We start from the raw sequence: 15,416 nt of genomic DNA on the forward strand, positions 1-15,416 counted from the left end.
GAATTCTAACTCCTGGAGCGAGTATCCCTAAAAAAGACCTTAGGGATATCGTAAATATCAGTGGACGTATTCTTGACACGCCTCATAGCAATCTATACCCCGAATAGAGTTAACACTTCGTAGGGGTAAAATGGCAAGAAAACGAAAACGATAAGAAAGGGGGGAGCCGTTCATAAGGCATCCCTCCTCCCCGTTTCGAAAGCGTGCCCTGCGCCGCTCACGGCGCCATCTGTATTCCTTGTAGCGATACACGAGGTGCTACAGATACTGTATGTAGGGAGGGGTCCTACTATCCTTTTCACTCATATTTATTTTGAAAAGGAGCAGGGCGGGTCCATCAGGACGACATGGCTATCTTACCCAAAAATAGATTTTTCGCTTCGCTCAAAATCCGTTTTTTGGGCTCAAGCCATGTCGTCCTGATGGAAGTATACCAGAGCATTACTGTATCTGTGGATTCTCAATACGTGCCGTACTCCTCAAGAATGTTTCTTAGTCAACTCGACTGACAGACCTAAGATGTTACCGTTATACATCTTTTCACTAATCATAAGCCATGAGAGTGCTTCCTGCCCCCTACAGGGAGGAGTCCTACTAGACTCTAGAAACGAACGAAGAGTACATATACCTATGTATGAATCACTCGCTAGCCAGTACCATATAGTGGTCTCACTCTATATGAAGCGAAGTCTTACGGGACTACCGTATCCAAAAGAAAAAGTCCCAACCAGCACCCTGGTCGAAGTAAAAATAGACAAAAGGTTATATCTGCGTAGGATTAAACTTGCTGCTACCACCATCCTCAGAAAGGGGTGGAGTCCTTATTGCTAAGGAAAGTATAAACCAGTATAATCCAGGCTTTGCATTAAGGAATAGGCTATTATAGATATCCCCGATTAATATACATAGGCTAAATGCTCAAAAAACAATATGAAATCAAAAATATAGGTGAAGGAGACGCAAGGTTCCCGAGAACAAGTTTATTGAGAAACAATAAATAGACATGGTCACCATAAATATGTACATATGCTAGGTGGATGACCAACAATTTTCACAAGTACTGTAGTGCATGGATGAATGATTATCTGAAAGAAAACATATGTGTCACTTACACATACCCCGGTATCAAACTTAACGTCCATGTTACTACTTCGCTGACAATAGCGTTGGCAAACGCTTGGCACACCTGTCTGTACTTGTGTTACCATCACCATCACGTTGGAACAGTCACTGTGGGCTCTGAGAGCCTACACTACCAGTTATATCAACATATATAACTAACTATTCACCCAAGAATCCAAGTCCCAAATGATTCCGCTGTTCCTCGCAGAGTTAAACAGCAGGGTTAACGACGCAACCAACTGCTACCACAGACCTCTTTAGCTGCTCCACTTGCTTAGCATAGTGGCGAAAGAATACCCTGGAAGACTTCCAGCCAGTGTATGAACGAAGGTGTTCAAAATCCATAAAGTTAAAGAAGTTTAAAGATGAAGCAACTTTCCTCGGATCATGACCTGCGGGTGAACTGTCAGGATCCGCTCTGCGAATAAAATATGTAATTTTCGCCCTAAGTTGATTTAAAGATAAATTCGAGCCCGATGTTTCTCCTCTGAATAGTTGGCCCCCATGGAAGTCTGAAGTTCTACGAAGATAGACCTTAAGGCATTCTACGGGACATAGAGATGCATCTTCTTTCAGAGGGCAGATTCTCCAGGGACCCCACCTGTTGGTGGGCAACTCGTTCTTAGCGAGAAACGTAGGGTCCGGAAACAGGTTCAGTTCTCCCCCATCCAGGAACTGAACTCGGCCCTCCTCTCTCGAGAGGGCCACAATCTCACTAACTCTGGCCCCAGAAGCAAGGGCAAAAAGGAAGATCACTTTTTGAGTCAGGTCCTTCAACGCACATTCCTCATTATCTAGTAATGAGGCAAAATGAAGGACTTTGTCTAATGACCATGAAATAGGCTTTGGAGGAGCTGATGGTCTAAGCCTAGCACAGGCCTTTGGGATCTTATTAAACATTTCGTTAGCGAGGTCTACCTGGAAGGCATATAGAATGGGTCTTGTTAGAGCTGACTTACATGTAGAAATTGTGTTCGCCGCCAGCCCCTGTCCGTGGAGGTGAATGAAGAAGGATAGGCAGAACTCCGTAGAGATCTCGTGCGGGTTCTTATCTTTGACAAAGGCTACCCATTTCTTCCATGCAGATTCGTACTGCCTCCTAGTAGACTTACACTTGTATTCTTCCAGGAAGTCGATACTATCTTTCGAGATTCCGAACCGTTTCTTCACCGCTAGGGAGAGAAAATCATGAGCTGCAGGGTTCGGGTTTTCTGTAATGAAGCGAAGACAGTCGACTTCTGGACTTGCTGGGACAGAACTGGGTCCGGGAGTGGTAGGAACCTCAGTCGTAGTTCCAGAGCCAGAGGGAACCATACACTGTTCGGCCACTTGTGGGCCACTATTGCTGCTACTCCCTTGAAGGATCTCAGTTTGTTGAGGACCCTCAACATCAGATTGTGAGGGGGAAACAGGTAGATCCTGGACCATCTGTTCCAATCGAGGGACATCGCATCTATTGCTTCTGCCGAGGGGTCCACATATGGGGACACATATTTCGGCAGCTTCTTGTTGTCCTTCGTCGCGAAGAGGTCTATCTGCAGTTCTGGGACTTGTCTCAAGATGAAAGAGAATGATCCTGCGTCTAGGGACCATTCTGTCTCTATCGGTGTTACCCTGGATAGAGCGTCCGCGGTCACATTCCGGACTCCTTGAAGGTGAACTGCTGACAGGTGCCACTTCTTCTTCTCCGCCAGTCGGAATATGGCTAACATCACCTGGTTGAGAGGTGGGGATCTCGATCCCCGCCGATTCAGACATTTCACAACCACCTCGCTGTCCAGTACCAACCTTACGTGGATCGAGTGACGTGGGGATACTTTCTTCAGGGTCAGAAGTACTGCCATAGCTTCTAGAAAGTTTATGTGAAAGGTCCCAAATAGCTTGGACCAGATTCCTTGCACTTTTTTCCGATGGGAGTGACCCCCCCACCCTACCTTTGAGGCGTCTGTGTGGATTGTCACTGACGGGGGGGGTGGCTGAAGAGGTAGAGACCTCTTTAGACGACTGGCTTGAGACCACGGTCTGAGAAGAGAACGTAGCCGAAGTGGGACCGGTCTCTTCAAGTCCCTTCGCTCTTTCGATGCAAAGGTTCTCCATACTCCCGCTGCATCTTTTAGCTGTGCTCTTAGCACAGGGTCTGTTACTGATGCAAACTGAAGAGAGCCCAAAACCCTCTCTTGTTCGCGTCTTGATATCCTCTCGGAACCTAGAAGTCTCCTGACAGACCCTGCTATTTCCTTCCTCTTTGACATCGGGATGGAAAGACGGTGTGACACTAAATCCCAGTGAATTCCCAACCACTGGAACCTCTGAGCTGGAGAAAGACGAGACTTCTTTCTGTTGATCATGAAGCCTAGATATTCCAGGAACTGAATCACTTGTAGGGAAGCTTGCAAGCATTCTGCTCTGGATGCTGCCCACACCAACCAATCGTCCAGGTAGGCTACTACCTGGAACCCTTTTAGGCGTAACTGTTTGAGAGCTGCGCTCGCAAGCTTCGTAAAGATCCTTGGGGCTATGTTTAGTCCGAAGGGCATCGCCCTGAAAGCGTAAAGTTTTTGTTGTAGCTTGAATCCTAGGTAGGGGGAGAGACGACGACTTATTGGAACGTGCCAATATGCGTCTGACAAGTCGATGGAGACGGTATATGCCCTCTTGGGCAGTAAGGCCCTTATGTGTTGTAACGTTAACATCTTGAACTTGTGGTTCACTATGAACTTGTTGAGTGGTGACAAGTCCAGAATGACTCTGAGTTTCCCCGAGTCTTTCTTGGGAACACAAAACAGCCTCCCTTGGAACTTGATGGACTTTACCCTCCTGATCACCTTTTTCTCCAACAGATCTTGGGTGTACTCCTCCAAAACGGGGGTGGAGTGTTGGAAAAATTGAGGGCACTGGGGCGGAGTACTGTACCAACTCCAACCCAGTCCATTTTTGAGAAGGCTGTGGGCCCAGGGATCGAAGGTCCAGCGATCCCGGAAATACTGAAGTCTCCCACCTACCGGCGACACTTCACTTTGACTGTCCTGCAGTCTTGCCTCCCTGGCCGCGACCACCTCTGAATCCTCGTCCCCTAGAGGGGCGTCTTGATGACCCTCTAGCTGCTCCTCTGGGCCTTGCACGAAACGTGGTCGACTGTCCCTCGAACACGGGATTGAATGCAGGGGAAGCTGATGACATGGCTTGGGGAACCCATTGGAAGGTGGTCGGGGTCTGGGCTACCAGTTGTGGAACCGGAGGCAAAGCTGGCTGTTGCTGCTGTGGTCTTTGCTGTTTGAAGGACTTGGCTGGACGGGAGGAAAACCTTGACTTCTTCGCCTTTACTTTCGGCTGAGGGCCCTCATCCGGAGAAGACTTCCTCTTAAGGGACAGGCCCCACTTCAGGAGAAGATTGCGGTTCTCAGTGGCTGCCTTGTCCACGATCTCTTTGACCACGTCCTTGGGAAAGAGATCTTTACCCCAGATGTTGGATGAAATTAGCCTCTTGGGTTCGTGCCTCACTGTGGCCGAGGCGAACACAAACTCCCTACAGGCTCTCCTTGCTTTAACAAAGCAATAGAGGTCCTTGGTTACTGTGGCCAGATGGATTTTGGCCATAACCATGAACATCTCTGGCATCTTGGGGTCGCTAGCCATCGTCTCCATGTTGGTCTGGAGAGACATCGAGGCTGCCAGGCGCTCCTTTGTGTCCAATTCCCTCCGTAGAAGGAATTCCGACAACTTGGGAAGGTTTTCGCCGAACTGCTGTCCTGCAATGTCGGCGTCCAACTTCCCAACCGAGAAAGTAAGGTGCACCTCCTTCCAGTCCTTATTATCCATTGGCAATGCCAGCGATAGAGGTTTACATTCCTCCAAAGACGGGCACGGCTTGCCAGCTTCAACCGCCTTGATGACGGCCGCAAACCCCTTTTGCATAAAGGGGAAGGCCCTAGCCGGGGAGGATACAAAGGAGGGGTGCTTCTTGCTCAAGGCGGCAACCTTTGAGTTTGAGAACCCCCTCTCCTTTAAAGCAGCTGTCAAAGTGGCTTGAGCCTTGGAGTGATCCAGGATAATCACCTCCTTTGGTTCCGTCTCCTCCTTCGAAGCCGGCTCCTTCTTCAAACGGACATAGCAGTCCGGGTAGGCCCCTCTACTGGGCCAGAATTCCACCTCCTCAAGGGGAACTGAACCCAGTTTCTCCGACATGACGATCTTCCCAATCGTCATCGGCATGTGCTCGGCATATCTCCACGGGTTGGCATCCGAGCACAGAGGAAGGTCCTTAACGTTGAGCTTCTTTGGAGGTCCACGTGATGCTGTGATCTTCTGCATCTGGAGCTCCAAAGTAGCGGCCTTCTGATTATTCTCCCTCTGCATCTGTTGGATCATACCAACGATGGAAGAGAGAGCCTGTCCAAGCTCTGCTGGAAGAGCGGACGAGGTAGAGGGGATAGGTTCAGGGACCTGAACCGGCACGTCTGATGATACGGGAACCTCTTCCTCCACGGCAATAGGATCTCGATCCTGCTCCTCGCCCTCTGCGAGGAGATCCTGCTCCGCACGATCGGACAAGTCGGACATCTTGTCGTCCAACTGGATGTCCTGCAAGGCGTCAGCGACATCCTCCTCCACTGGGATCTGGATCAGAGGGATCTCCGGCCGAGGCTGGGGAACAACAGCATCAGGGGAAGCCTTGGGAAAAAGGTATGCCCTCATCTTCTCGTTAGGAAGATAAGGTCCAGTGGTGTTTTTCTGAAAACCCCTTACCCATACGCGAAGCCTCTCCCTCGCTGCATCTCTTGACTCCGCCGACCTAGGGGATTCAAAAGCCTCTGATAGCAGGTTAGTACATACAGCACATACCTGCGGATCCCAGTAACGATGTTCATCATTGGAGGCTGCACAAGCCGCGTGCCTCCTACACGAGGCATGTCCGCAAAAGTTCTTACTGCGGACATTGCAGAAGACACTATCACACTTCGGATGCTCCTCCTGTAAAAGAAGAAAAATTTCCATGAATATCAAGTGAATTTTAATTCACATGTAACAAATGAGTATTCAACAAGAATAAGGGAAAGACACCTACTTGTGAAACCCACACAAACACCTGTGGAAGCCCACCAGCCAAGTCACATAGTTAGTCTTTACTAGAATAACCAGAGAACGTATTTCCAAAGGAAATTAGGTGTAGCTCACACCTAAGGTAAAATAATACCATTCTGGCCAGGAATAAAAGAATTATCTTTTATCCTTGTAAGGCGACACCAGGTGATTATACCAGTAACACAAGTAAGATAGAAAAAGACAGTGTTGTAACCTACTACATCATGAACTCCCTTGGTTGAATATACCACCAAGAGAGGACTGATACAGTACCTGAGGGTGGTGTGCCAGCCGGCTATTGCCGCTCAGCACCCCCCCCCCCCTTGTTTTCGAAAGGTAGATCTCAAGTACACAACATCAGATCACCTTTATTGGGGAGAACTCCAGAACCCATGCCCGAACCGGCCGGCAGTGGTTGCCAGACCGTAGCCACCCGGTTTGCACTGAGTTGCCGGCCATCATATTTAGTGGCCGGCTGACTGGGCAGTGTCGCGGGCCGGCCGGCAGCAGTAAACAAACCCTGCCGGCTGGCCCCCACACTAGGCAGCGCTCGGCTGCCGGCCCCACTTGTAGTGGCCGGCAGATGAGCAATAGACCGGCCGGCAAAGGTATACACCCAACGCCGACCGACAGCAAGAGAACTGGAGAACACCCCTCCCCACCGACGGCCGGCCTGTAGGCCGGCAGACGGCAAGGACAACACATACTAAGACAAAAGAATGAGTGCCGGGTTAAGAGACTATAAGTCTCTGGGCCCGGCACCCGAAAGAGTGCCGAAAGGAAGGGGGAGACACTAAGTCAAGCTTCCTAACCGCTGCCTACTGAATTTTCAGACGGCAGCGATAGAGGGACCAAGAAAGGACCGGGCAGCACTCACAGTAATGGTCTCTGCCGGTCGGCACACTTTGCCGGCCGACAGGAGACCACGTCAGTTCCTCATCCCCGCCTAGGCTAGGCAAGGATGCAGACGACTGACACAATGAACGGAAAAAGAGAAGGGAAGGACAGAGGGTCCTATCCAACCTTACCTTGGTTAAGGGTCATTCCCAACTAAGACAGTTCATCTCAGTTAGAGAAAGACCCGAGAGGGAGGCCGGCACTACTGGCTGCCTCCCACGAACCACGGCAAGGAAGGAATTGCCTTTCCAGAAAAGGGAACATATCCCGAGACCGGAACGGCAAGGACAGTCTGATGAGTCACCGAGTAAAGGGATCACTACTGGAACCCAACAAGGTGGACTAAGGGGGGTAACCCTTAGTGCCCGAGTCAATCGGCAAGGGAGACTCTGCCCCATGCCAGACAAACCGGGCTCAGACTAAACACTGTTGTACTGTCCCCCTCTGAACCAATACTGTTGGAACGGGAAGGTACAGTACTACTCCAGCATAGATATATTTGAAGATTAATTCAAATAAACCACTAGAGTTAAGCCCAAGGCTTAAACAGAGGGAAAGGGTTTGCCCCTTCCCCGAAGAGAAGGGAGCAAACGGGGAACAGATAATATTATAATGACCTAAGACAACCTAGCCTAGGCACTAAGAGAATCGATTACCTAATTCACCGAAACTCACATCAATACTATCTTGGAAGGTACTCGAAAAGGACTAATATGTATAACGTTGCCTAACGCTTAAAGCAATAAATTCACATTTGGAAGACTAATTATCATGCAGGAAGTATATAGGCCAACAACTAGCCTACGAAGACTAGTGTTGGTAGCCTTGGCAATTTCGCCAGGCACACTACTATCGCATCATAACAGAATTCCTAAATAAGCTAAATAGCTAATATTTAAGCGCAAAGGGGGCTGGGAACGTCGCTCTTGCTAACAAATAAATCCTATTCTAGCGAGCGACAGCATCCATGATGCCTCCAGCAGGCAACAGCTCTTGTATCAAAGATAACTCTTTTAATAACTTTAATTTAACCAAGAGCCTACATTTATACATAAAAGAAATAATACTCAACTTATCCGAGGCAGAAGAAGTTGGAGAAAGCATTATTAACGAGAAAATTCCAAGATTGGGTAGTAAACAGGGAAAAACACACCGAGTCGTAGAGCTACGCAAAAAGGAATACAGATGGCGCCGTGAGCGGCGCAGGGCACGCTTTCGAAACGGGGAGGAGGGATGCCTTATGAACGGCTCCCCCCTTTCTTATCGTTTTCGTTTTCTTGCCATTTTACCCCTACGAAGTGTTAACTCTATTCGGGGTATAGATTGCTATGAGGCGTGTCAAGAATACGTCCACTGATATTTACGATATCCCTAAGGTCTTTTTTAGGGATACTCGCTCCAGGAGTTAGAATTCTGGGTACCTGAAGGTAAATTCTCTGGGAATATCGCCGTAGTTGTAATACTGTATACCCTAGGAAGCTGCCTTTAAGGAACTTCCATCAGGACGACATGGCTTGAGCCCAAAAATATATATATATATATATATATATATATATATATATATATATATATATATATATATATATATATATATATTACTGTATATATATGTGTTATGGAAAAAATCCGTGAAGTGGTGAATCCGCGATGGTCGAACCGCGAAGTAGCGAGGGTTCACTGTAGTGCGACTAAGGTTATGAGAGCCCAAGGGTTCAGAGTAACTCAGGTTACGAGGCCTCGAAGGGTCAATGTAACGAGGAACTGCCACGAGATCCCGAAGGATCAACTTGACTGACGATACGAGAACCCGGAGGTTCAACGTTACCGTTGTTACAAAAGCCCGAGGGTTCAGCCTAACAGAAACAGGAAGGTTTCAAGTCGCGAGAGCCCGAAGGTTCAGCGCGACGAAGACCCGAAGGACTCCTGCTGTCATGAGAACCCGCAGGATCAACATGACAAGAGCCCGAAGGCAAACGATCACGCCACCCCAAAGGGTGATCATCACAAGACCCCCAAAGGGTCAACGTGAGGAGAACCAGCAGGTTCAAAAAGACGTCTCCTCACAGCCCGAGGAGGAAAACGTCCAGGGTGGAGAGGGGTTACCCACTCCTCCACTCTACGAATCTCCGGAAAGGAACGTTCAACAGACTCCGCCCGAGGGGGAGACTGATTAAGGTCTACAGATAATTCCTCCGCAGAGGAGGAGAGTTCACCCGAAGGAGAACTACGCTTATAACAAGGTTCTCTTTCCACCCCGTTAGGAGAACCTAAAGCGTAAGGAGATTGCCGATGTACAGAGGCAATCTTCTCTCGCGAACGAGAAATATGTTCCCCCGAAGGGGAAGCTTACCTTGGAGAGAGCCTTGCCACTGCCCCTGGTGGGTTAGCTAACTCCTCGGCGTCGGAACCAGACTCTCGGCCTGACCGACGGGCAACAGCGCCTGCGCCCAGAAGGGGAGGATCGACCTCCGCAGAGGAAGGAGATGTCCGCCTTCTCTCTGCTCCCCTTTGGAGGAGTTCAAGAACTTCCTTCGTAGGGGGACCATCGACGCCCAGCGATGGCCACAAAAACACAAGGTCTGGAAAAGAACAGGCGCTCCTGGGGGAAGAGAAGGAGCCAACTCACTAGGGGAGCCGCCACCTTTGTCTATCCCACAGGGTTGACCTGGAGTCACGAGCCCTGTACTACTGCTCGACCGTGCCCCGGAAGGGCCTGGTCGAGAATTAGCTTAGGGCAGAGATTTGGGCGTAGAGGAAGCAGAAGCCCGCGATTTCTTCGATTTCGAAGAAGACCCCAAAAGCGAAGATTCAAGTTTAGACTTCTTCTTCTTACGCGCAAACCTCTCCCACTGGGAGGCAGGCCACTCCCTACACTCGAAACAGGTGTTGTCCCGCAAACACTGAGTTCCCCGGCAAGCTGGGCAGAAAGAGTGTGGGTCCGTCTCCACGGACGACATGAAGGTGCCGCAGCAGCGGCCTTCAATCCCTGGACATGTCCGCATAGCGGGACAATAACCAAACACACACCAATACACACAAAAGAAAAAGGAAAAGTAATAAAGTCAAGGCAGTTTGATTAACGGCAGAGAGAGACGGCACGTCCACACTCTACCGAACCAAAAGCAAAAGTGGTTACTCAACCGACAGGTGTGAGTGAGCGGGGTAGCTAGTCTACCCCAACCCCCTCCCGCTAACTAGCGGATGGGGTAATTATCCCTCACTAAAATTGTCTTGGCTGGTTTTCAGCATTGCCGAAAGTAATACCCTATAAATAGCGAAGGTTTGTATCTGTGTCGGAACAATTCAACACATACATAGAGCATAAGAACACTAGAACATCTAAGGCTAATAGGTGGTAGGTCTTCTAAACAAATTATAGCGATAGTTTGAGACTCTTCGCTGTGATTTTTTTCTTATCCTGTAATCTATGTCTTGAGTTATCAATGAGATATTTTAGTTTATCTCTATTCAACAGTCACAGGTTATGCATTAAGCAAATAGTGTTAACAGCCATTCACAAATTGTTCAACTTGATAAAATTAACGAGGCAAAAAGGGCTTCAGTCAGAATAACGTACATGCTTGAGCATGTACTGTACACCTTCACGAAAGATCAAAACAAGGTTATTAGAAATGGCATATGTTTTCCTTTATAGACTTTTATATTTTCTGTTTATAATACTGTATATATACTATTATTTTCCTATTGAATATATAAATGTACTAATTTTATAAATAAAAGAGGTCCTCTGGCTACAACAGTATCAACTTACAACGATTCGTCATTACAAACCGGCTCTCACAAGGTACTGTACTTATAATATTTAGTGTTACTCAGATTTAAGTAACGATGTTTAGTTCGTTAATACAACGAACTACTCGCTGATGCAGGGTGCAGCTAATGCCATCCCCTGGCCCTGTAATAATGCGGTAAATGTCACTTTAGCATCAGTTTGCTATCTTAGCTTCTGGTACGCATTCAGGATTTCGGTGATGTTCCTTTTTGGATATTTTTCTGCCTTTTTTGCTTTGCATCATGTCTGGAAAGTGTAAGGGAGGCTCTTCTGATGGCAGTGAATCTAAGAAGAAGAGAGCCATGCCAATGGAAATAAAAGTGGACATAGTGAAGCGAGATGAAAAATGGGTGACCACTATGAACATAGGTCGTGCGTTAGACCTTAGTTGTTCTATGGTTACGACTATCACCAAGGATATACATCTCCTCCTTGAACATGTGAAAGGATCTGTCCCTATAAAGTAAACCATTTTATAAAACAACAGTTAAATTCCTTTGCCTGGCCAGACAGTACTACATTGTATCCTTTTCTCAGGTTACAGTCTATTTTTCCCTTTGCCTACACACACACAATGAATAGTCTGGCCTATTCTTTCCTTATTCTCCTCTATCCTCATACACCTGACAACACAAAAATTACCAAACAATTTTCCTTCACGCAAGGGGTCACTGCACTGTAATTGTTCAGTGGCTATTTTCCTCTTAGTAAGGGTAGAAGACTCTTTAGCTTTGGTAAGCAGCTCTACTAGAAGAACAGCACTCCCAATTCAAACCATTGTTCTCTAGTCTTGGGTAGTGCCATAGCATCTGTACCATGGTCTTCCACTGTCTTGGGTTAGAGTTCTCTTGCTTGAGTGTACACTCGGGAACACTGTTCTATCTTATTTCTTTTCCTCTTGTTTTGTTAAAGTTTTTATAGTTTATATAGGAGATATTTATTTTAATGTTGTTACAGTACGCTTCTTAAAACATTTCCTTTTTCCTTGTTTCCTTTCCTCACTGGGCTATTTTCCCTGTTGGAGCCCCTAGCCTTATAGCATCCTGCTTTTCCAACTAGGGTTGTAGCTTAGCAAATAATAATAATAATAATAATAATAATAATAATAATAATAATAACACAATAGTCTCATGATTGAGATGGAGAGGTTCTTGTGCTCTGCTTGTACAACCAGAATCAGTGGCATATCCCAGTGAACCTTAAGGTGATTAGGGAGAAGGCTAAGAGTAGAAGTGACTCTTTAGTTATGGTAAAGAGCTCCTCTAGGAGGACACCTCAAAATCAAACGATTGTTCTCTAGTCTTGGGTAGTGCCATAGCCTCTGTACCATGGTCTTCCACTGTCTTGGGGTAGTTTTTTCTTGCTTGAGGGTACACTTGGGCACACTAATCTGTCTTATTTCTCTTCCTCTTTTTTTTTTTTTTTAACTTTTTATTGTTTATTTTTTTACTGCTCATAATATTTGATTTTGTTATGGCCCTCAAAATACTTTGTTCTAATTGTTCATAAGTTCTCTTGTAGTTTTTTTCTTGTTTCCTTTCCTTACTGGGCTATTTTTCCCCGTTAAAACCCTTGGGCTTACAGCATCCTGCTTTTCCAACTATAGTTGTAGTTTAACCAGTAATAATAATAATAATAATAATAATAATAATAATAATAATAATAATAATAATAATAATAATAACAATAATAATGACAATGATAATAATTATAATAATAATAATAATAATAATAATAATAATAATGATGATGATGATAATAATAACAATTTGTTTGAGACCTTGAAAAGTCAAAAAGAGGAAGGGGGTGAAAGTGAGAAGTTTATAAGCAGTAAGGAGTGATTTTTGTGATTTAAGGCTCGTGCCAATCTGCAAAACCTTAAAGTGCAAGGTGGATCTGCTAGTGCTGATAATGAAGCAGCAAGTGAATTCCCTGATGTGTTGGCTGATATTACTAGGGAAGGTAGAATTTGTGCTGAAAAAGTCTTCAATATGGATGAGAAAGGCTTGTTTTGGAATCGTATGCTAAACCATACCTACATAGCTAAGGAGAAGACTGCACCAGGGCATAAAGTTGGCAAGAAGAGATTGATCTCGCTTCTTGGAGGTACAGTAATGCTTCTAGTGACCCTAAGCTGAAACCTATGCTTGAGTATCAGGCTGATAATCCTAGGCCATTAAAGGGGGTTTGGAAAAGTCTGTTACCTGTCACCTGGAAGTCTAATAGGTGGCATGGGTGACTCTTGTTATTTGAGGGCTGTTTTTTTTTAAACCACTTTGTGCCTGAGGTAGAATACTATTGTGTTAAGAAGGTTCTACCTTTTAAGGTGCTATTATTGCTGGACAATGCTCCTTGTCACCCTGCCAATTTAGTTGACTTCCATTTGAATGACAAGATGGTTTACTAACCAACCACATAACACTATTTCCCTGTTACAGCCTATGGACCAAGGGATAATTTCTTCCTTCAAGGCCTACTGCCTACATAGGACAATTGCTATGGCTTCGTAAGCAACAGAGGTGAAGGACACGACCCTCTTGATGTTCCAGAAGTCCTACAACATCCAAGGTGTCATCAAAAACCTTGCTGAAGCTTGATCTGAAGAGAAGCAAACAAACATGAATAGTGTCTGGAAGAAGCTTTGCCAACAGTTTGTCAACGATTTCTTTAACTTTAAAGACAGTTGAGGCTCTTACAAAGAAAATTTGTTGTACTCTAGAAAGCAGTTGGATCTTGAGGTGGATGCTGATGATGTCACCAAGCTCCTTGAATCTCATGGAAAGGAATTGTCTGCTGAGAACCTCATTTGGCTGGAGAATCAGAGGACTACAGAAGCGGAAGATGCCATGATCCTAGAGCCCAAGAAATGTACAGACAAGGCCTTGGCAGAAAGTTTTACCTTGTTAGAGGGAGCAATGGCCAAGTTTGAGGAACAAGATACCAGCACAGAAAGGTTTATGAAGGTTTCCAGGGGGGTTGATAGATGCTGTGAGATACTGCAAGGAGATCTTAGAAGCAGACAAACTTGAGCATGTACTTTAAAAAGGTAGAGAAGCCTGCACATGAACCTTAACCCTCTACCTCTCCAGCATCTCTTCCTGACTCTCCAGTTCCTCTTCTAGCCTCTTCCACTTTCTCCTCTCAATAAGCCTGTCTCTTCACCACTTGAAATGCCCTTCAATGTGCAAGCCAACCACAGGAAAAAAAATGGTTATATGTACAGTATTACTTATTGTCTATTACAGTACGTACAATACTGAATAGGTACAGGTATTTGTATGTTTAGGGTACAATAATTTATGAATGGTAGAGGATTGTTTTCTCTCTTTTCTAATGTATAAATATACAGTATGTTATATATATAAATCAAACTTCCAATGAATCCTAGGAACGGATCTCCTTCATAGCCCAAGGACCTCTTGTAGAATTTTTCTTAGTTTGTTTTCAAGCCATTTTTAATAATCATTGTGAGATGGATTGACCATCGTAAATTAGTGTGAAACAGCATTGTATGATTTTACTCTTGCATTTAATATTCAAGGATAAGGGTAAAGTCAGAACTGAGGTAAGTTGAATTGATGTACAAGAAGGTATTACTGGAAGAGAAGAATCCGGTGCTTCAAGAACACAATTCAGCCAAACCTTTGAGAATGAGATTAGTGTATTTGGAAGTCTAAGGACGACACAAAAGAAACAACAAAACCTGATGGCATCATCTTAACCCTTTTACCCCCAAAGGACGTACTGGTACGTTTCACAAAACTCATCCCTTTACCCCCATGGACGTACTGTACCGGTACGTCCTTGCAAAAAACTGCTATTAAATTTTTTTTTGCATATTTTAGATAATTTTTTGAGAAACTTCAGGCATTTTCCAAAATAATGAGACCAACCTGACCTCTCTATGATGAAAATTAAGGCTGTTAGAGCAATTTAAAAAAAATATACTGCAAAATGTGCTTGAAAAAAAAATTAACCCCTGGGGGTTAAGTGTTGGGAAGTTCCAAATAGCCTGGGGGTAAAAGGATTAACTCCACCAAACACATATTATAATGGGTAACTTCATTAAAAATAATTATCTTAATAAATATTGGTATATTTTATATAAAACTGTCAGCATATGGTACTTACGACTATTACTCATGTTTGATAAGTCCTCTTTATCCACACCCTTTTGGCATTTAATCTTCATGTTACTTGAACATCTAGAACAGGAAGTATAATATAGAACATTGCAATACCACCAGAAATGAAAAGTGAATACTGCTTATTTACCAATATCTCTCTTATCTCAGCTTATAAAAATAGAAGTAAACCATAACTATAGTTAATTTGAAGAAATGGAACTTATGAATAGAGAAATAGACAGATTACTGAAATACAAAGTTCTCTTATATCTCTAAGAGTGATTGGTTGTTGTTACTTAGAATATTCTAAGGCCGATTTATGCTCGAGGAGTACCAAAGTGGCCCAGTTACAGATGAGAGATGTGGACCCAGGCAGTTGTGGGGAAGGGAAGGAA

The 15,416-nt window shown here is 45.2% G+C and overlaps 1 protein-coding gene across 4 annotated transcripts in view; it reads right to left on the reverse strand.

The window, feature by feature from the left end:
• The window catches only part of LOC137620766 (uncharacterized), a 256,783-nt gene that overhangs the window by 114,567 nt on the left and 126,800 nt on the right, over positions 1 to 15,416 (reverse strand). For all 4 annotated transcript variants that reach the window (XM_068351178.1, XM_068351179.1, XM_068351177.1 and 1 more), the window contains exon 4: positions 15,026 to 15,099. In XM_068351178.1, the coding sequence (XP_068207279.1) occupies positions 15,026 to 15,099 (74 nt within the window). The remainder of the gene's footprint in view (positions 1 to 15,025; positions 15,100 to 15,416) is intronic.

This window comes from Palaemon carinicauda, chromosome 27 (assembly GCF_036898095.1).
Source record: "Palaemon carinicauda isolate YSFRI2023 chromosome 27, ASM3689809v2, whole genome shotgun sequence".
Lineage (NCBI taxonomy): Eukaryota > Metazoa > Arthropoda > Malacostraca > Decapoda > Palaemonidae > Palaemon > Palaemon carinicauda.